The 22,229-nt window shown below is 44.1% G+C and overlaps 2 protein-coding genes across 2 annotated transcripts; both read left to right on the top strand.

Moving 5' to 3' along the window:
• Positions 1 to 946: 946 nt before the first annotated feature.
• On the top strand, positions 947 to 4,669 carry socs4 (suppressor of cytokine signaling 4). The gene is made up of 2 exons (XM_069165636.1): positions 947 to 1,339; positions 2,117 to 4,669. The coding sequence occupies exon 2, from the start codon at positions 2,137 to 2,139 to the stop codon at positions 3,340 to 3,342; it is 1,206 nt and encodes a 401-aa protein (XP_069021737.1). The 5' UTR covers positions 947 to 1,339; positions 2,117 to 2,136; the 3' UTR covers positions 3,343 to 4,669.
• A 1,230-nt stretch (positions 4,670 to 5,899) lies between these two features.
• wdhd1 (WD repeat and HMG-box DNA binding protein 1) lies at positions 5,900 to 22,229 on the top strand. The gene is given in 27 exon segments (XM_069165745.1): positions 5,900 to 5,983; positions 6,228 to 6,315; positions 6,760 to 6,871; positions 7,060 to 7,211; positions 8,775 to 8,886; positions 9,365 to 9,415; positions 9,896 to 9,991; positions 10,083 to 10,175; positions 10,784 to 10,890; positions 11,127 to 11,268; positions 11,976 to 12,192; positions 12,669 to 12,750; positions 12,752 to 12,869; positions 12,960 to 13,144; positions 13,281 to 13,522; positions 13,788 to 13,925; positions 14,031 to 14,187; positions 14,271 to 14,385; positions 15,149 to 15,280; positions 15,370 to 15,587; positions 16,440 to 16,564; positions 16,738 to 16,794; positions 16,985 to 17,016; positions 17,168 to 17,353; positions 18,068 to 18,210; positions 18,296 to 18,431; positions 21,785 to 22,229. Coding segments are annotated over 26 exon segments (3,441 nt in total). The 5' UTR covers positions 5,900 to 5,983; positions 6,228 to 6,238; the 3' UTR covers positions 22,001 to 22,229.

The following is a 22,229-nucleotide window of genomic DNA, read 5'->3' as shown; positions in this document are numbered from 1 at the left end:
GCACACATCACATGTAAGAGGTTGGAGAAAAACGTTTAAATGGATTATTCAGATGAATTAAGAGACATTAAAGTGACAGAAAGATGGTGTTTTGTTACTTAAACCACATTAACATGTACTCTCTGATTTCCCTCTTAACAGCAGGAAACCAAATCCAGGAAGAAGAAGTGGTTAAGATAGGATAGTGCGCTTTTAATTTGTTATCAGTTAACTTATCTGGTGTCGTGTTTCTTTCCCAGTCAAATCTTTTCAGGCAAAGTTCAGTTAATTTACAAATTTAATTTTTCTGAGTTTGATGGGGGGGGCGGGGGAGGGGTGAAGGGGGGGTTGTCCAAACTGAAATTGATCTGGATCTTTGCCAGAACATGTTATCATCCTGTGTTGATGATGTGATCAGCATTAAATATTCAGTTGGGAGGAAGTTGAGTGTCACTACATTATCTGAGATGTCAGCCCTGGCTATCCTTTATCTTGCTGGAGCTGAAAGTGCAACGCACGCACACACGATACACACACGCACACGCACACACACACACGCACACACACACACACACACACACACACCAAACCGTTGGGAGTAATAATATTATTTGTCTGATAGATGCAGTCTGTTCATTTCATGAATTATAGATCTTCCAAAATGTCGTGCGAGCTGCACGCTGTGTGCATGACGTCATTTTGACGGACGAGTCCTTTGAGCAGACACTTCCTGGAGGTTTTAACCTGGGAAACAAACAAAAAAAGGGTTAAGTCAATCAATAAAGTGACGCTTTTTTTTGTTTGTTTTGGTTTATTTGTTTTAAATTGCTGAATCGTTAACCAACGTGTGCGTCCTCCAGCAGGTCCAGCTTGGTGAACCTAAAAGAAATAATCTGCAGATTGACATCCAGATTTAAAGCTTCGCTGCTTTAACCTTAAGCTATGGAAGTTAAAATAGAATTAACGAGCAGAAATAATTCACTTTGTGCATGAAAAAGCACTCTCCGTTATCTCCTGTTTTTATTTGTTTTTTGTTTTTTTTCTACCGTGGATGAAATTGGTCAATGAACGTGTAAAAGAGGGACAGAAGAAGGAGAGGATGTCTCACTACCATTAACCCGAGACCGCCCTCCGTTTACACACCTCCTCCTCCTCCTCCACCTCCTCGTTCATTCAGACCCGGCCGAGAGGAAGCTGCTGCCCCCTCGGGGACCGGGCATCATAATTATATAGGAAGCGGAGCAGCCGGCCGTCTGTCAGAGGACCAGAAGGGCTGCAGGCTGGTCGCGGACCGTCCGCTGATGTGCATCCAACAAACCGGTCGTAACGATGGATGCGGACTGTTGACGCGGTTTGAAAGGTGAGGAAAAAAAAAACCTCTTTGCATTAATCTTCAAAGAGTTTAATAACAGCCAGCGTGCGTTTTTGTTCAACTTTTGATTGTTGTTGGATTTTTGTTTTTGGGGGTTTTTTTTTTGTATCGTCGGTGACAAACTGCTGATACCAGAAAAAAAAAACCCGAAAAGATCTCGGAAGCTGTTTGACAAACTTTCCATCTCTGCGTGAGGCACGAACAAAAAAATAAAAATCTGTCGCTTTCGGAGAGGATGTTCAACCAATTTCAGCGTCTTCAGGGAAACGGATCCATTTTCATCTGCGGGCTTCTTTTTTTTGTTTTTCTGAACTCCGGAGTCTCGATTAGATTTATTGCCACCGGGTGAAATCAGCAGGACTCCACATCAAGGATTAGATAGCAGTCTTTTACGCGCGCATGAAATTTCTTGAAAGGTTTTCTTTTTAGGTAGAAGCAAAGAGATGATGAGCTCTTTTAAAAGAGGGCTCGTTCACGGTTGCATTGAAGTCCCAATTAAAAAAGGTTCTGAAAACGACCTTTCAAGGACGGTGAATTCTGGCACAAATAACATCTTCTGCAAAGATACAAGTATTGAATTATAATTTCAGGCACCAAAGGAGTCTTTGTGGCAAAACAAAAAAAAAGTAAAAAGAAAAGTAAAAGATTTGTGTGATTGGGGCTTTTGTTTCTTTTACATCCCGTTCGATGGAGCCGACTCTTATGTTCATATTGATCCGATAATCCTCTTGTGACCGAGCCGTCTGTTTCTGAATGTGTTCCCAGAGCGAGGAGAGGGAGCGGCCATGTCCGACAAGAAACCGCGGGGCTCCGACACGCGTCCCAAAAGCGGCCTCCGCAGCTGGAGCGCCGACAGCTACGTCTGGCGGGGCAAGAAGCGCTCTCGGAGCTCGCGCAACGGGTCGAGTCCCGGAGGGCTGGAGGCGGACGGGGCGGAGGAGCTGGGCGTGCGGTCCACGTCCTGTCCGAGGCGGCGCAGGGAGAGGAAGTGCAGCTGCGGCGCGGTCGGCGACGCGCTGACGTCCGGCGACCTCGACCTCGACGTCGCCTGCCGGAAGGCCTTGTCCCGGCGCTCTCTGCGGCAGAAGTTCCAGGACGCCGTGGGTCAGTGTTTCCCGCTGCGCTCGCACCACCACCACCATCACCACCACCACCACCACCACCACCACCTGCCGCCGGGCTCCTCGCGAGCCTTCTCGGTGCTCTTCTGGTCCAAGCGCAAGATCCACGTCTCCGAGCTCATGCAGGACAAGTGTCCGTTCTCGCCCAAGTCCGAACTGGCCCAGTGTTGGCACCTTATAAAGAACCACGGCACCCAGCAAGGTGCCCTGAGGGACCCGGAGGCTCCGCTCAAACCCAGCGTCTCGCCTTCCAGCTCCCCGCCGCAGACGCCGCTCTCCTGGGAGGACATCTGCTGCTCCCCCGGTCCCGGCAGCACCAGCCTGGACGACTGGGATCCTTCGCGTCCTCGCGGAGGAGCCGACGGAAGCTGCGGCCACACTGACTACATCCTGGTCCCGGACCTCCTCCAGATCCACAACGACCCGTGTTACTGGGGCGTGTTGAACCGCTTCGAGGCCGAGGACCTGCTGGAGGGCCAGCCGGAGGGAACCTTTCTGCTCCGGGACTCGGCCCAGGACGAGTTCCTCTTCTCCGTCAGCTTCCGCCGCTACAGCCGCTCCCTGCACGCGCGCATCGAGCAGAACGGCAAGCGGTTCAGCTTCGACGTGCGCGACCCGTGCATGTACCGGGACCCCAGCGTGACGGGACTGCTGAGGCACTACAGCGACCCGGCCACCTGCCTCTTCTTCGAACCGCTGCTCTCCCGGCCGCTGCCGAGGACCTTCCCTTTCTCCCTCCAGCACCTGTGCAGGGCCGTGGTCTGCAGCTGCACCACCTACCGCGGCGTGGACGGCCTGCCGCTGCCGCCTCAGCTCAGGGACTACCTCAGGCAGTACCACATCAGGTGTGACGGGGCCTGCGCCGTGTGACGGCCCGGCGTGGGACGGACGCCGCGGGGAAGGACGATGCCGTCTCTTGGCAATTAATGATTGATAAATTCCAAGTGGCTCGGCTGAAGCTAATCCCTTTGAGGTTTAAAGATGCCGGACCGGGAGGTTTTGAAAGACGTTTGTGGATCTCGGGTCTGAACCCATATTCTGTCGGAGCGAGCGGACGTGATGCTTGGATTTACCGCAACAAGCTCGTGGGACAAGAAAGCGACCGCTCGATCCGACCGCTGCGGGCGGAGACGCCCGAAATGAAAGGTTCGCTTGTGTACGATTTCGGAGGGGGCACCCAACGGCAGAAATGGAAAAATAATATTCAGAAGTATGTTTTCATTCGTGTATAATCCACCGAAACAACGAACCGTTGTGTTTTCGTTACCTTGAAACGAGGACTGCGCGTCTTCCATGGAGCACCTTATGTTGCGCCGCCGCGTTTGTCTGAAAGGACAAACTCAAGCTTACCGTGGTTGGAAAAAGGGGACATTCAGATGGTGGCAATCTGCAACCTCACCACCAGGTGTTGCTATTGACTCTTCAGTCTGAAACTATTTCCTGTCCTGTCTGCAGTGCACGTTTCACGACACCCGACAGAGACCGAACCGAGTGGCGAATGTCATAAAAATTGAAGGGTTTTGCTTTTACCTGCACAAAATCAGGGCTGTCAGAGGGACTACGCCCTGTCGTAATATGCAAACATTAAATCATTTTTCAGGCACTTTCCAACCAAACAAATGTTTAAAACTCTTAGTAACCCTTTCTAAAAAAAAAACTAAAAAAAACAACCACAGTCAGAGTTGAACTAATCCAATTCAAAATGCTTTTCCAATCATGACACCGGCTCCTACAGGCCAACGACAAACACGGGAATGGACGCAAAGCGTTGGGAAAATGGGATTCGGGCAAGATGATGATACTGACGGACTTTCTTTAACCGGGAATATTTATCTGCTTCACAAAAATGGGTTTAATCACACTGTTGGTAATCAATAAAAAAAATTTTTTTTAAATTGTTCAAATGACACCATAAATGTCACTTCAACCTTTGAACAGAGCCAACCTTAAATGGACTGCATTCTTCTCTGCAGCCACCAGATGGCGGCACAACTGCACCACTCCTGGAGGAGGACGAATGAACGAACACTTCTTCGCTTTTTGTTTTTCCACTGAAATGCTTCTTCCACGTTAAAAAGCTGCTCTGTAAACGGGTAATTTAACATCAACCGTGCCTCGATAGCTTTCCACAAGTGTTGTTGTCATTGAAGAAGTGTTTACACGGTGGAGCGGAGAACAGTATTTGGGTATATATTGTATTCACCGAATTACAAACCAATAAATGCCATTTACACTTCCTCCGAGAGTTTCTTTATTTCTTTATTTTTATTTTTTTGGGGGTCTTCTTTGGGCCGTTTTAATGGTGCATGCTCATCCATGCCGTGTCACACTTAGACGGGCTAATGGGATGGAAAATATTCCTTTTTGAAGTATCCAGCTCTGAAAACAATTCATCCTGCTCGCCGCAAAAGGACACCTCTAAATGCCAGCAGTTCAACGGCGTATTTGAGAGATAAGGACATGAAAAGAAAAGGCTGTTTACCCCCCCGGAACCATAACTGGAATTCAGATTTATTTATTTTTTTATTTATTACACTTGATTTGTGGCGTGTCATTCAAGCCCTTTCTGCAACAAAGAGTGCACAAAAATAAATAAAAAATAATGCCCCGAGGTGAGTACAGAAGTGTGTGTGAAATATTCATCCCGGTTCTCTTCCTTCGTTGTTGTTTTTTTTACAGAGCTGTTCAAAAATATGGGACATCGTCTCGATATGTGGGACACTGGACAAAAGGTCAAAATGCTGTGCAGTCCCACGTGAACCAAAACCTTGACTGCAGCGTTTGTCACATCACAGCAGGACATTTTAACAGTAATGTGACATATTTCAGAGTCAGAATCAGCTTTTATCGTACGGGTATGTTTACACAAACCAGGAATTTAACTCCGGTTGTAGCTTCACTCTCTCAGAGTGCAAAAAAAAACAGACAGACATGAATAGACATATAAAACATAAATAAATGTATATACAGCTAAGAAACAAATATATACATATATACACCTAAACAATGGTGCAATTGCACCGAGTGCAAATATATATAATATCTCTTTTTTTCCCCCCAATTCATTTGTTTATTAGTGGTGTTTCATTTGTGCAAATTTCTCTTTTTTTTAAAAAAAAACTTTTTGCTACACACAACTGCAAATTCATTATTTTCTTTGGTTATTAATTTACGGTGATTTAGTTTGGTGCATTAAAAAAAAACAAACGATTTGAGTTTATTTTAACACTTCATTATTTATGTATTTCTATTGTAATAAAACTCTTCCATTTGTTTTACACTAAAAGCAGCCTCCAGTTCCAGTTTGCTCTGAGTCCGCTGCTTCCTCCCTCTGAAAAAGGCTTTTATTTTGTTATTTTCAACAGCGCCGAGGCGCACAGCTCGAACGTGGGCGGGGCTTGGCGCGGTTGCGTCATGACGTAGCTGGCGGGAGACGTGAACGCGGCGTTTGCTTGTTTTCAACGCAGCGCGGGAGATTCAGGGAGAAGAGGAGCGAGCCCTGCGGGAAACTGTAAGCCGTCTCACCGCCTTTGTTTTTCGAGTCGCGGTTAGTTTTGATAACTTCTCGGGTGAGTCCGAGTCAAACGTCTGACGCCGTGAACAGCGTTTATCAGTCCGACCGCGGAGTTTAAAAAGAGCGAAGTGGCCGCGCTGTTAGCGTTAGCACGGTTAGCCCTTTTTTTTTACGTGTTAATCTCTGGTTGTTGTTGTTTGTTTGTTTGTTTGTTTGTTTGTTTGTTTTTCCCCCTGTCCAGGTTTGTGAATTATGCCGTGTGAGAGGAAGCCGATGCGCTACGGGCACTCGGAGGGACACACCGAGGTCTGCTTCGATGACACCGGGAAGTAAGTCAGACTTCAGTTGTTGTTGTTGTTGTTGTTGTCCTGGACTTTACCTTTGAACAACACCTGGAGTCACGTGTTGATTGGTAGATACTGCAATATAAATACAGTTCTGCACGTTGAAAGTGATCATCATTATTTGGTAAAAGCTTCTTAAAACTGCTGGTTACATTTTTTTTATTTTTTTTTGCACATTTTATACACTTCAGATTTAGCTGATAATGAAGATAATTGTTTTTTTTTTTTTTCATTAATTGCAGTGAATGTAAAAAGTGATTCAACTGCATGCATTTTTTTTTTATGTGACAAAACTCCAGCAGACAAAACAGATGTAGTTTAAAATAAAATAATAAAAAAATAAAAAAAAATAGCTCCTGAATGAAAATCTAAAATAATCTGTTGTTATTTTTCCATCTGCTCCATAATCTGACTCAAAACTTTCCTCAGGTTCATAGTTACCTGCGGAAACGACGGAGATGTTCGGATATGGAAAAGTCTGGACGACGACGATCCGAAGTTCATCACCGTCGGGGAGAAGGCGTACTCTCTGGCGCTCAAGGTCGGTACTCTCTGGCGCTCAAGGTCGGTACTCTCTGGCGCTCAAGGTCGGTACTCTCTGGCGCTCAAGGTCGGTTCAGCTGACGTCTTCCTGCAGATTTAAATCCTTCGGCTGCCATCGGTGGTGTTTTTTTAAAATTTCTTTAATGAATTATTTTTTATTAAAACGTGTCTTCCTCTCCTCCTCAGAACGGAAAGCTGGTGACGGCCGGCTCCAGCAACACCGTGCAGATCCACACGTTTCCCGACGGAGACCCGGACGGCATCCTGACCCGGTTCACGACCAACGCCACACACGTCACCTTCAACGCCAGCGGCTCGCGGGTCGCCGCGGGATCCAGGTACTCCAGATTAAAATTAGTAAAACTGATTGAAATGATTAAGTAAAAAAAAAAAAGAAACAAACCAAACAAAACTTTCAGCGAAAAGAAATCAAATTTAATGATTTATGTTGAAAGAGAAACAAACAAAACAAAAGAAAGGAAGAAAATAAAGCAAAACTAAACTGAAATCAAGAACGAAGGCCATTAATTTCCTCTCCAAACTTGAGATAAGCACTCGTTAAAACAAGTTTGTAACTTGTACTGTAACAAATAAAAATGCATGCTTCTAGAAAGAAAAAGAAAAATTCAAACAAAAAGAAATTAACTAAAAAGGAAAGAAAAAAATAAAACAGATCCGAGAGACACCGGAGAAAAAGGGTTTTACGTGTTCAACGACGACCTCGTCGCTAAAATCAGGGTGTTAAAATGTACGAGCGACTCACATGAAACAGATAATTAGTAGTTACTGGACGTAACTTCAGTTCTACGAGTACGTTCGTATTTTGTTTCCTGCAGGCAAACGGTGACCCATTTATAACTTTAATCCCAAACTAATAAAAAAACAAACACGTTTTAACGTTTAAATCTCATAAAATACACTTTCAAACATCATTTTCCACATCCTGGGTACATTTTTACATTCAGGGGATACTTGTGACAACACTTTCACTATTTATTGAACACCTACACCTAGAAATGAAAATCAGAATTGTTTTTTTTTTTTTTTTTACAGTAGTGAACCTTTAAAAAAAAAAAAGATTCTCATTAAAAATAACGTCGTATTTAAAGGAGCTTTTAGAATAAATTCAGTCGTCCAAAAAACAAGCAATCGTTCAATTAACACAAAAATATATATAATTAGCAGAAGAATCCGTAATGAAAATAATCATTAAATTATAGTTGGATACAAAAACAGTTGAAAAGAGCGAGTTTGTGACATCACAAACTTACAGAAGTCCAAACAGCACAGTTACTGAATAGTTTTTTTTTACACTTTCACCTTATTTATTGAGCAGCTACACCTAGAAAACACAAATCCTCATTAAATATATTGTCGTACTTAAAGGAGCTTTTCAGAATAAATTCAGTCGTCCAGCTGACTTTTTTCAAACCCGCCGTCTCCGTGGCGACCGGCGCAGGCGGTGATCTCGTCAGGTCCGGTACGAAGGATGTTTCCACACAAACATGAAGCAGCGCTGCCGATCGGTTTATGATTCGTCCTGATTGCACTTAAACATCTTGTTTGCTGTCAGAATTGATTTTTTTGCTCCGAGCGGGTTTAATCGCGTCAATAAAAGCCGGGAGCACGTCGCCGTATCGACGCGGCTAATTTGTGGTACAATCGATCGTTGTTGTTTTTTATTATTATTATTATTATTATTATTATTATTATTATTATTATTCAGGCATCTGCAGCCGTTGGAACAAAATCAGGATTATGTTTGCTTCTCTTGTTCAATCGATTTTTTCTTTTTTATAAATTTTTTTTACATATAATTTGTTTCCTGTCTTCGTCTCCCTCCGCTCGGTCACATGTGAACATACATGACAGTTTGCACACGTGTGTTTTTTCCTCCTCAGTGACTTCATGGTGAAGGTGGTGGAGGTGGCGGACAGCAGCCGGCAGAAGACGCTCCGCGGTCACGAAGCGCCGGTGCTCAGCGTGACCTTCGACCCCAAAGATGAATTCCTGGTGGGTTTCATCAGAATATTTATAATTATCATTAAAAAAAAAAAAGTCCCACAATGATAAACCAATAAAAATATGAGTTTACCCTTCAGTTTCAAGACTTTAGACTGAATTTGTCTTTTTTCTTCTTCTTCTCAAAAGGTCCAGTTTTATTTTTATTTTTTTTTTTTAATCTTTCAGACTCTGATTTTGATAAACTGAAAACACTTTTGTGTTCAGGAACATCTGCAGCTTCCTCCGACGCTTTAATTTGAAAATCCTGTACCCCGCTGGCCCCGCCATTTTCCTCTTATGTAGCCAAGATGGCCAAACTTCTTTCTTCTTTTTTTTTTTCTTTTTTTTTTAATACATCATCCTGGTACTTCGTAGGTCACCGACCTGTTTGTGAATACACTCTCAGAATGAGTATCGGTAAACAACATCTGGAGCACAACATCAGTAACATCTGTCCACACTTTATTGACGTTTTTCTCTCCTTCAGGCCTCGTCCAGCTGTGACGGCTCCGTCGCGGTGTGGAACATCGAGCAGCAGGTACGTCGCTGCTTCTTTTATTTATTGTTTTAATTCACACAGAAAAAAAAAAAAAAAAAAGTTCAGAAAAATATAAATAAAAGTTCTGCGTATTTAAATGAACTTCAAACTTGTTAAAAATCTAAATGCTAAATATCGAAATAATTTCATTCATCTTTTCGTTGATGAGTTTCTTTTTGAGGGACTTTGCCGATTTTGGGGATCGTGCAAATAAATGTGACTCAATCTGTGGCATGTGGACATTGTGTGTGTGTGTGTGTGTGTGTGTGTGTAACCTGAAGGGGTCAAAGGTCAGAGGTTGTAAATTAGTATTGAGGGTTTTTTTTTTACTGGAAAGATTTTCTTGTTTCAAGGACGAGACTGCGAAACGATGCGTATCTGACGTTTCGGTCGGTGGATCAACATAATATTAATTTAATTCATTAATTTTGTCGTCACTCCCCCCCCATCCCCTCTCTCTCCCTCCCTCCTCCCCCCCAGACTCGACTGCTCAGCTGGCCGCTGCTGCAGAAGACCAACGACGTCAGCGACGCCGAGTCTCTGTGTCGGCTGGCCTGGCAGCCCGGCGCCGCCGAGGTCGGTCACGTCGACGTGTCAATCGTCACGATATAAATCGGCGCGAGAAAAACCAGCCGCGCTAAAAGTACGAAAATGTGTGTGTTGTCAGTTTTTAGCCGTTCCCGTAGAAACCAAGGTGCACCTGTACGAGCGAGGGAGCTGGGACCACGTGAGCTCGCTGTCGGACGACACGCTGACGCAGGTGAGATCGAACACGGACGCTCACGTGAATGTTTCAGTCGTAATAACACGGTAACTTCAGTTTTCTGAACTATGAGATATTTTAAGAACAATTGTAAAAGTGCATCTTTTAGTACAGAACGCAAAAAGGTAAAAAAAACAACAAAAACAACAAGAAAGAACAAAAAGATATGAGGTCATGGGGGGTGATCAGTAAATAAAGGAATTAATTTAAAGTCAAATATCATATATAGAATTTAATAATTCAATCAGCAGAGTTTCTACTGTCACATCTGTTTCGTGGAGAAATAATGACGAGAGATAAAAATAATGTTTTATCGGCTTGAAACTGATAATCAGCATCTTTAAACTCCATTAAAGAGAGTTTGATGTTTATTTTTGTGTCATTAAAAGCAGATTTTAATTCGTTTTTTACTGCCTCCGTCTGGTTTTTATTCCGGAAGAGACGAGGTTTTTCCGACGTCGCTGACTTCCTGTTAAACCAAAACCGAACCGCCGGCGTTTCAAACTTCAAATCTTTTGTGTTGTGACTTTAATAATTCAGACTAAAATATCATCAGCAGAAATTAAAGCTTCTCTGGTGTGAAATCCGTTTTCTTTCCTCTGCAGCCCGTCAACGTGGTGGTCTGGTCGCCGTGCGGTCGCTTCCTGGCGGCCGGTGGCGTCGGAGGTTCGCTGACGGTTTGGGACGTGAGCAGTAAGCTGTGTGTGGAGAGGTATGAAGAAAGAAAACAAAACAAAAACCACGATTTTCGAAGATTTCAAAATGTTAAATATATTACATTTTAATCAAATGTAATTTGACATGAGAAACATTTAATTTGGGCTCCTCGTAGGAGCAAATTTGGGCTGAAACTCGCCCGGTGTTGAAGTGTGTTTCCCAGAATGTTCCTGTTTTTTAAAGGTGCGTTCAGGATCACCGCGGTTGAATCGGTGTCGTCTTGTGCTGCAGGCAGAAGCACGAGAAGGGCTTCACGGTGTGCGGCTTGGCGTGGCATCCTTCGGGCGACCAGATCGCCTACACGGACACCGAGGGCTGCCTCGGCCTGCTGGACGGACTCGGCTCCTCCAGGAGTGACGCCGGCGCCACCGAGGTACCGACGAGATTTCAAAAAGTATTCTCTGCTGTCAGATTGTTATGAAGTACTTTTGTGGTTTTTATTATGCAAGCAAAAAAAAACAACAAAAAAAAAAACTTTTTTTGGAAGCAAATTTCTTGCACTGCAATCAAAAATCAGGTTTATAAGTAAAAGATATATATAAACTGAGAATATGATTATTTGCAGTGGAAATAAATTTGCTCAGTTTTGTTAGTTTTGGTGACAGAATTAAAACCTTGACTTTTAAATCAACAACCTGAGTTGAGTTGGATGTCGTGGGCGGGACATACGGAGGAGGCGGGAGTTCCTATTGGTGGATTGGCTGCAGAGGACTTTTTATTTATCAGAGGTGGGGAGAATGGGAGGAAGAGGAAGGAGGGGAGGAAGAGTGAATAAAAGTAGCAGGTGCTATGACATACCTGCATTACTTTCAACTAGGATATATCGCCATGGTAACGCAGGTGAACTTCAACCTGGATTGCAGATCAATCAGTAGGGAAAAAAAACAGTCACTGAAGTTTTTGAATCGCACCTTGTAAACAAAATTACATTATTTATTTATCCAAAAAGATGGATTTTCTTTGTGGTTCTTTGTAGATATTTTCATGGCGAAACAGTTAAAAATCTGTTTGTTTTTTTTATAAAATATTTAATCAAACGTTCAGTTTCACGTTAAACGCGTCTCCCTGGACCTCCTGCAGGCGGTGGCAAAAAAATCCGCCAAAGACTACGACGCCCTTTTCGACGACGACGATGACGACGACCGGTTCCTGGACGAAGGCCTCAGCGACACCAAGTCGCCCGCAAAGAAAGCGGTCGCCGGGGACAACGACGACGACGACGACGACGACTTCCTGATGCCGGCGACGGGGCGGGTGAGGAACAGAGCGGCGATCCTGGACGACGAGAACTCGCGAGGTGGGTGAAGGACGCCGGGTTTTTATTTTATTGTTCTTTATAATCGTTCGATTCCCGGTGAACGTTTGATGTTTTCAGTGTTTTCAAAACTGTTAAAATATCCTGAATCACATCACGCGTGTTGATGAACACAATTCAGAAGCCGAAACTGGAGAATATTTTCTACTTTTATCTCGTTAAAGAGTTGATTGTTTTTATTCTTTTGGTTCCTGAGTTGACGTGCTTTGATTTATTATTTTTACTGTTTAAGGGGCCATTTAAAGAAAAAATAAAATAAACACCAATAGGAGAAATGTATTAAATCGGATGCAACTGGTATCTAATTTCCATCTGGAGTTGTTTAATTATTCACGCAGAAGTTGATTTTCTCTGCTGTGAATAATAAACACGTTTCAGTCTGACTCAGATAAATGATGAGTAAGCGGATTTTTTTTGAACACCTATAAAAATCTTGAATTACGTCCGTCCACCTTCAGACACGGGATCCCTGAAGCTCGGTCCGGAGAAGTTTAATGATGATGATGGTGGTGATGACGACGACGACGCTGGCAGCTCAGTGGCTCCCGCCCCCCCCGCCACCGCCGCTGCGCCCCGTCTACGATGGGCCGCTCCCGACTCCGCCGCAGAAGGCCTTCCAGCCCGGCTCCACCCCCGCACACCTCACCCACCGCTTCATGGTGAGGTCACGTTGATGATGTCACCGTTTATAAAATAAAATTTAAAAAAAAAATGGATGTCCCGTTCGTAACCCGCCGCCTCGTCCTCAGATGTGGAACTCGGTCGGGATCGTTCGCGGCTACAACGACGAGCAGGACAACGCCGTCGACGTGGAGTTCCACGACTCGGCCGTGCATCACGCCATGCACCTCACCAACTCGCTGGGACACGCCGTGGCCGACATTTCCCAGGAGGCCGTGCTGCTGGGCTGCCCCAGCACGGACGAGCTCGCCAGGTAAACCTCATCCTCATCTTCCTGCTCCTCTTCCTCCTCCTGCTCCTCCTCGCCTCGTTGTTGTTTTCAACCTGCTCCCTCCTCCTTCTCCTCCTCCTCCTCGTCCTCATCCTCCTCCTCCTACTCCTCCTCCCAGCAAGCTGCAGTGCCTCCACTTCTCGTCATGGGACACCAACAAGGAGTGGCTGGTGGACCTCCCGCCGGGCGAGGACGTGCGAGCTCTGTGTCTCGGTCACGGTTGGGCGGCCGTCGCCACCAGCGCGCTGATGCTCCGCCTCTTTTCCATCGGAGGAGTCCAGAGAGAAATCTGCAGCCTGCCGGGACCTGTGGTGTGTTTGAGCGGCCACGGAGAACAGCTGCTCATCGTATACCACCGAGGTAAGACACACACACACACACACACACACACACACACACACAGACTTGACTCCCACCTGAGATGGTTTCTGTGTTTTATTCGTTTCAACCCATTTTCACGCTGAAAGAAGTTTCTTGGAATCCTGAAGCAGACGTTCATAAAACAAAACATTGAACAGGTCGTAAAATCGGTGGCACGAAAACGTCCCGGACATTTTGGAAACGTCCCCCGGCGGTCCGTCCTCCGTCTCCGACGGCGTCTCACGTTTTCCGTCTCCGTCTTCAGCCACAGGTTTCGACGGCGAGCAGGCGCTGGGCGTCCAGCTGCTGCAGCTCGGCCGCAGGAAGAGACGGCTCATCGGCGGCGAGCCCCTCCCCCTCTCCCGCCGGGCCCACCTGTCCTGGCTCGGGTTCACCGCCGAGGGTCAGTCCGTCGGACGAAAAGTGAATTTTATAAATCTCACAGAAAACATAAACGTGCAGCATTCGTAAACTTTGTGTTTTTTTGTTTTTTTTTCTCCTTCCCCAGGCACCCCGTGCTACGTGGACTCGGACGGGGCGGTGCGCATGCTGAACCGCTCGCTGGGCAACGCGTGGACCCCCGTGTGCAACCTCAGGGAGACCTGCAAGAGCAAGTCGGATCACTACTGGGTGGTCGGCGTTCACGAGAACCCGCAGCAGCTCAGGTGGGACACGAGCCGCGAAAAACAGGAAACCGTTGGATCCCGTCGTTCTGCTGACTCGTCGTTATTTTCTTGGCTGTTTTCAGGTGTATCCCGTGTAAAGGCTCCCGGTATCCTCCCACCCTGCCCAGACCGGCCGTGGCCATCCTGCCCTTCAAGCTGCCGCTGTGTCAGACCGGCACGGAGAAGGGGCAGATGGAGGTAAACGTTTCAACTCAACTGTTCGGAAATCTAATTTATTAAATATACATAAATACAGATTTTTTTTTTTTTTTTCTTTCTTCATGCTTTGGAAATTAAAAACCGTTCTTAATTCAGTAGAAGCGGTTTGCACCTGAACGCATCGTCTCCTGCGGGAAAACCAGAACAGTGATCCGTCCCTTCTCCAAACTCACCAGCCAAATGAAACGGATGATTTTATTCATTTATTTAAAAGAGACAATTCAAAATTATATTAGAAGCCTATTAAGTTTGTTTGTTTCGTGCAATTTTTAATACTAGAAACTTTCAATTTGCTCGTATTGAACTGTGTTGTTCGATGATTTTAAATCTGCAGTCTTTATTTTTTTTCTTGTGAGAGCTACTTTGACAAAATAAAAGTGTCCGGGAGCTACTTATGTTTTAGTAACATTTATTCACATAGCTGAGCTCCACCCTAAACCAGCTGAATCAGCTTCTTCGACTCAACACGTTTTGTTTTTTTTAGTTTTTCCTCTTCTCTATGCTTTTAATTTGAAAAGTCGCGCCGCTCTTTATAGCGCCACCTCCTCTGTTGCGGTTCCAGCTGTGAAATATTGTATTTATGTTATTTGCCTCATTTCTGAGCAGCCGTTTTGTTTCCAGCTCAAGTTGGGAGAGTCTCTGCTGCGCTTCTGTCCTCTGATCTCTGTGTGCGTCTCACAAATTCAGTTTGAAGTGTTCATCTTCCTCCTCCTCCTCCTCTTCCTCCTCCGTCGCCCTCCAGGAGCAGTTCTGGCGTTCGGTCCTCTTCCACAACCACTACAGCTTCCTGTCCTCCAGCGGCTACGAGATCGACGAGGACGGACAGAACCGGGCCCAGAAGGAGCAACAGGAGCTGCTCATGAAGATGTTTGCGGTAAGTACCGAACAACTCGGCGCGACCTCCGACCCGGAAGTGATTCTCTGACGTGTTTTGTTGTTGTTGTTGTTTTTTTTTTCTCACAGCTGTCCTGTAAGCTGGAGCGAGAGTTTCGCTGCGTGGAGCTGGCGGAGCTGATGACTCAGAACGTGGCGACTCTGGCCATCCGGTACGCGTCCCGGTCCAGACGCATGGCCCTCGCCCAGCGACTCAGCGAGATCGCCCTGGAGAAGGCCAACCAGGAAGAGGAGGAGGAGGAGCAGGAAGAGGAGGCGGTGTACTCCGACGTCAGGCGGACCGCCGGGTAAGAACCAGACTACGTCCGTTTCTTTCACTGTTCAGCTTCTTTTACGTGAACAATAGCAAACTGATACTCAATACGCACATTTTGTACCACTACAGCTTAAATTCAACAGCGTCTGTGTGTTTTTTTTCTTCTGTAAGCTTTTAATTTGAAAGGTTGCGGCACTCTTTATAGCTCCGCCCCCATTTTTGCGGTTTCAGCCGCATATTTATGCTATTTACCTCATTTCTGAGCAGCCTTTTGTTTCTACCTCAGTTGTGAGAGTCTCTGCTGTGTTTATGTCCTCTGATCTGTGTGTGTGTGTGTGTGTGTGTGTGTGTGTGTGTGTGTGTGTGTGTGTGTGTGTGTGTGTGTGTGTCACTGTGGGTGGAGCTTAAAAAAGAACTGTCTCCTTTTTCTGCATGAATCAGATTTCATTGAGCTTTTATAAACTGTCATCAAGGAAACTAAATTGACAGGATCAATAATTGATGACTAGATTAATACAGAAAAAAAAAAACTGCTACTGGTATTCGTTGTTTACAAACCGACCAATCAGAATGCAGGAAATGTTGGGATTTTTAAAAAAATAAAATATTCATTTAAATTGTAGTTTTACTCATTTTAGATTCGTAAAAGTAAAATGTAGTTTTATGGAGGCATTTATGAAAGGAGCTTTTTTTTTCTCGAACATATTTTTATTCCTAAATGTGTGAAATCTTGAATAAACTGCTATATTAATAATAATTAATAATAATAACACCGATAATATATTTCACAAAAGTTTGAGAAGTAAAAACTTCTCCACTGTTTCCAGAAGAGTTTTAAAAGACCACCGCTCACTTTATTTATTTATCATTTATTTATTTTTAGGTACGGCCAGACCGGGGCAGGTCGTCATGGCAACAGACACAACCAGGAGGAAGAAGAAGGAGAGGTCGGGGAGGAAGAGGACGGACACGAGATGGAGACAGACGAGGCCACGGAAACCAAAACACGTCAGTTCCATCTCTTTGCTTTTTAAAAAAAAAATTATTTCTCTGCTCAATAAGTTAAATTCAACAGTATGTGCGTGTTGTTGTTGTTTTTTTTTCTCTATGCTTTTAATTTGAAAAAAGTCGCAGCACTCTTTATAGCTCCGCCCCCTCTGATGTCTGCTTCCTGTCCACAGGTGTGAATCCGTTCACGAAGGACGCAGGTTCACCTGTGAAGTCGTCTCCGACGACAGGTGAGTCGAAGCTTCGAGTCAGAAGTCAAATGCTTTGATTTAAAGTCCGAATTTGATAACTTGACTTTTTTTGTTGTCGTTGTTTTGTTGTCCACCTTCGTGTTTGTTAAGTTATTTTTTAATTTTTTTATACTAATATCTTGACTTCGATACGAGTTCTGACGTCTCACTTTTTTTCTTTTCTTTTCAGTTGGTAAAGCGGGACGTACGAATCCCTTCAAGGTAAGAGCGCAAATATTTATTACTATTAATATTAATTTGTATTATTTGTTAATATTTATTATATTTTGAATAAATCTGACTTTAGAAACGCAGACGGTAGATCTTAGCTGCACTCGCTGATGGTTTTGTTTTTTGTTTTTTTTACTTGGAGGTCCTTCAGGCCGCCGGTTCGAGAAATCCATATTCTTCTTCGTCGTCGTCGTCCGGTCAGCCGCGAGCGACGAACATCCTGGACAACATGACGTCCAGCAGAAAGTCGGCTCCTCTCGGCGGGTCAGCGGGGAAACCGAACAAAAACCCCGTCCTCAAACCGCTGGCCCCCAGACCCAAAACAAAGGTACCGTCGTCATCATCATCATCATCATCATCATCATCAAAAATCTCCACTTTAGCAGCACTTACGCTAAACTTTCCTCTTTTTTCTTTTTTTTCCATCTATATTACGAATTTATATTTACTTCAGCGATGAGTGGGAGGTTGGAGCGTCAAAAAAAGGACCAAAAGAGACCCGACTTCACCAAATGGGTCATTTAATAAACATATAATCAGTAAAAACATCATATTACAAATATATTATGAAATTCAATTCTAATTCTATATTCCTATTGAGAAGGTGGGAGTGATATTTGCTGGTAATGATCAGGGTGTGATGTCACGATGATTTGTTCCAAATGTACAGTCGACCAATCAGATCGCTGGGTTTGGAGCTACTTGTTGTATAATTGACATTTTATCCCCGAAAATCTACTTTTAAAATTATTTTATTTTATGCCGATTGAGAGTATTTTCTGATTTATTGGGTGATTTAAAAAAAAAAAAAAAAATCCTTTGACTCTTTATTTATTAACCTGGTTTTAATTCAATGTTCAAGATTTCTGTTCTGGGAATGTGTACAAAATAAGCCCATTAAATTAGATGAAGTTTATGTTTTAAGGTTGAGTTTCTCCCCCGTCGTTGGTCGTCTGTCGGTCGTTTCATGCTCGTCCAGACTTCAGTATAAAACCGCAGATATTTGTTTTTCGTGCTCGTGATGTCTCCCGTCCGTCCTCAGACTCAGTCCACGCTGCTGCAGATGACCGTCTCTAAAGCCGCCAGCAAGAAGACGCCGGAGAGCGTCGAGCCGGCCGCCGATCGGCCGAAACGAGCCGACGTCCCGCCTCCGGCGGCACCGCCTGAAAACGCCGAGAACAAGAGGTAGAAAGATTTAAAAAACATTTTTAAAAGAAGCTTTCGAGGTCGAGTTTTGTTTTGTTTTCTAACTAGTTTGTGTTGTTTTCAGGCCGAGGACGGGCTTCCAGCTGTGGCTCGAGGAGAACAGGAAGAGCATCGTCGCCGACCGGCCGGACCTCGAGGAGACGGACGTCATCAAAGAGGCGATGGGACGCTTCAGGACGCTGTCGGCGGACGAGCGACTGGTAGGAGAGACGGGTTCGGATCGGGGGAGGGGCTTAATACTTTTTTTTTTTTTAAAGTTAAAAATAAAACCGAAAATGTTCAGGATCCTACTGAGTGATGTTGAAAAAGTTACGGATGTCACAAAGAAACTTTATTCATCTTAAAGTTCCAGTCAAACAGAATCAGATTTAAAATCTTTTGATTGACAACGAGGCGTTTTAAGGTCCTTAAACTTTTTATCTGTGAAATCCAGATTTTTTTTTTTTGTGCTGCTAGCAGTGTGGAAAAAAAAAGTATTTTTATATCTGATCTTCATGCGAAAAATCAACGCGAGCAGCCGCCAATCATAAAAAGTGCTTTACTTTTAATCCCCTTTTTTTTGGAACGTCGTACACCGATAGCGGAAACCTGACTGCACCGCAGGCCTGTCAATCAAACAGACACGCCCCCCCCCCCCCCACACACACACACACACACACACACACATACACATTGACTTTATATTTCATGAGAAGTTGAATGGGAGTCTATGGAGCCTTTTTTGGAGCCGACCTCTAGTGGCCCTCGGTGGTATTGCAGTTTACAACACTTCCGCTATGGCCTCTTTTATCTATTTTATTTTTTTGTATACCCGAAAGTTGCGTCCACTTTTATACACCGTTAAAGGTCTAAAAATTTCCAACCAGCGGCTTTTAAACGTTTCTTAAATCGGTTCACTAACACAACCAAAGAAAAAGATATTTGGCACCAGAAATCCGCCTCATTTGTTTCTGCACCCGTCGACCCGACAAACCACCAACAGACATCGACCTGTTGTTGTTGTTTTTTTAACCAAATTAAAGGAACACGGTAACAAAGCGAGAGCTGCCGTGTGAGGAAACCCATTTTTCTTAGTTTGGATTTCGGATTTCTTCGGGCTGATTGAATTGAACCAATCAGCTGCGCCAGACAAAGACTTTTCAACACAGGAGGAAATAATGCAGTTACAGCCGGATGTAGGCAGGCTGCCGCGTAAACGCATTAGCCTGCGTTTCCTGTGTGATCTGTTTCTCTGTGAAAACGTTACTCAATGACGACTGAAAAAAAAAAGTACCACCAGTGGTTGAAACTGGATTTCTTTGGAGCCTCTAGTGGGCATTTGAGGAACTGCAGCTTTTTTTGGGGGGCATTTCAGCGTTTTGGCGAAAACGTTAATACGTCTTTTCTATTTATCTTTGTGGTAAACTAAAGTTTGACGATATGACGAAATACTTCAAATCACGTGATTATTAATTTGGATAACAAACATAAATTTGTATTAAGAGTTTTATATTTGTCGGCATTACAGTTGTTGAGCTACATGAAAACTGGCCTTTAGTTTGTAAACAACAACAGTAATAGTGAGATTTAGAGGGGGGGGGGGGAGGGTCACAGAGAGGAGACAATAACCGTCAATTAAACTCTTATTAAAAAAAAAAAACATAAAACATGTCGACTCGAAGACTTTAAAAGTCCCTTTTTATTGTGATTTAACACCTGTTTGACCATCAGAGGCTGCTATGAAAGTATGATTGGAAACAACTGGGGACGAAATCACAGATGAATTATTATGTGTTAATTATACTGATTTAAAATGATTCATTAATTGAGCTTTTTTGATTTGAGAGTTTGCGGAAATAATCGTTCATAAAACGTCAGATATTTGTACAATAAATTGTCTATTTTGAATGGATGGATGGATGGATGGATGGTTAGATGGATGGATGGATGGATGGATGGATGGATGGATGGATGGATGGATGGATAGATAAGACTTTATTAATCCCACAGTGGGAAAATGTAGTCGTCACAGCAGCACAGAGACACAGTTAGGAAAAAAAGGTGCACACAATAACAAACAAATTACAAATATGCATATGCAATAAAATATAAAATAATATATAGAAATATTAATAACAAATCTAATATTTCCCGACAACAGCAGGTGTTTCTCTGTAGCTCCGCCCCCCCCAGCTGAGTCCTACGGTATCATGTAGAAAAAGCCAGATTTTTTAAAAACCCAATTTTTCTCTCAGATGTAACGTCCACACACACACACACACACGGTGTCGGCTGTGGTCAGTTGATGGGCGGATAGATGTCGGTAATGACACGCCTCATGCTTTCATCCACCTGAGTGCTCCTGGTCGTGACCCTGCATCCATCGAGACTCTCAGCGAGGAGGCTGGATGGCACTCGACCGAGAGAAAGGAAAAGAGGAAGTGGATGTGAACCGGGAGCGGGGGGGGGGGGGGGGGGGTGCCCGTTGCCAAGGGAACCCAGTCGAGTGGGTTTTTTTTGGCAGCGAGGGCACAAAGCATTGATCTTCTGATAATACTGACGGTGAGCCGGTCAATCGGCAGGAGAACAATTACGATGGAGATTTCAGTCGGGTTTTTTCTTTTTTTTTTTTTTAAAGGACAAAATCCACCGTGATTATTATATTGGAGAAAATATTTTGTCATTGCTTTTAAATTCATACTTCAGCAAACTGAAAGCAATGCGGTATAAAAAAAAAAAAATCATAGTTCAGAGAAAAAAATGAACCTAAAAGGAAAAAAAAACACTTTTTTTTAAAAGTTAAAATTAATGAAAAATCTCCGTTCGGTGCTCTTTGGTGACACCTGTGGCGATGAGAGGTAATTGCAGCTGCGTGGAGCCAGAGGATTTTTTTTTTTTTTTAGCTAGCCCCTGGTGGTACTCAGTGGTACTGCACGTTGAGGCGATTCTGCGTTCAGCTTTTATTCGTCAAACCCTAAGATTATTCACACATTATTTTAATCATTATTTTGGTTTATTTCAGCCGTTTGGAGGTTTAAAAAAAACAAAACAAAAAAAAAACTCGTTAATGTCTCGACCGTGTGAGTTTCTCCTATTTACATTATTCCATCCGAATACAGTGATGCACGGGGGGTTAATAGCAGCGCTTCACCGGACGCTGGAGGTGAAGAGTGTGTGTTGTGTGTGTGTGTGTGTGTGTGTGTGTGTGTGTGTGTGTGTGTGTGTGTGTGTCCCTCCTCATCCTCCCCCCGATGATTCATCGCGGCTCCATTACGTCCGGTGAAAAGCGCTTCCTTTTGTCTCCGATAGAAAAAAAAGAGAAATAAATAAATATAAAAGCGCGCGGAGGCAAAGAGCCGGCGGGCCGAAGAGATGCAGCCTGTCAATAGTGATTATACACGACAGGATGCAATTTCCGACACGCCCGGGCGTTTAGTCATCGTCACGTAGGTGTTCGCGGCCCCGGATACGAAACGGAACAACAACAACAACGACAACGACGCAATATTCGGTTTTTGTTTCGGTAATAAACATTCGTTTCATGGCTTTTTTTTTTTTTTTTTTTTTTTTCTAGTCGTGGACAGAAAAAGCAAAAGGCCAAACTGGAGACGCAGCCGATCTGAAGAAGAGGAAAAGAGCAGGAGGAGCAGGAGGAGGAGGAGGAGGAGGAGGAGGAGGAGGAGAGGAGGACGAGAAGGAAACGGCCGAAGCTGATGAAAACAGCGCCAAGAAAAAGAAAGCTCTGGATCCCTCCTCCAAGCTGTCGGCGTTCGCGTTCAACAAAAACTAAACAAAAACTCTGCGTCCTGATGTTTCCACGTTTCTTCACGGTGTTCAACGTGTCGAAGGAAAAATGCTTCATCGGAACATTTAAAAAGCTGTTTTAAAAAAAAATCCCCTCCGAGTTCGTCAGACGAGGAACCGCTTTGTTTCTTTTTTACATTTGCAACATTTCTAGAAACGCTTTATCTGTATTTTAACAATTTAATAAATGTAAATGTTCAGATTTTTGTCTGTGA

The sequence above is a fragment of the Embiotoca jacksoni genome, unplaced genomic scaffold (genome assembly GCF_022577435.1).
Source record: "Embiotoca jacksoni isolate LCO1_2020_lvr unplaced genomic scaffold, fEmbJac1.0.p SCAF_35, whole genome shotgun sequence".
Classification (NCBI taxonomy): Eukaryota; Metazoa; Chordata; class Actinopteri; family Embiotocidae; genus Embiotoca; species Embiotoca jacksoni.
The sequence above is the reverse complement of the archived record's forward strand: the minus strand, read 5'-3'. Positions and strand labels throughout refer to the sequence as shown.

What these genes read in the sequence shown, in the direction of transcription:
- socs4 (XM_069165636.1), top strand. Translation starts at nt 2,137, where the DNA reads ATGTCCGACAAGAAACCGCGGGGCTCCGACACGCGTCCCAAAAGCGGC.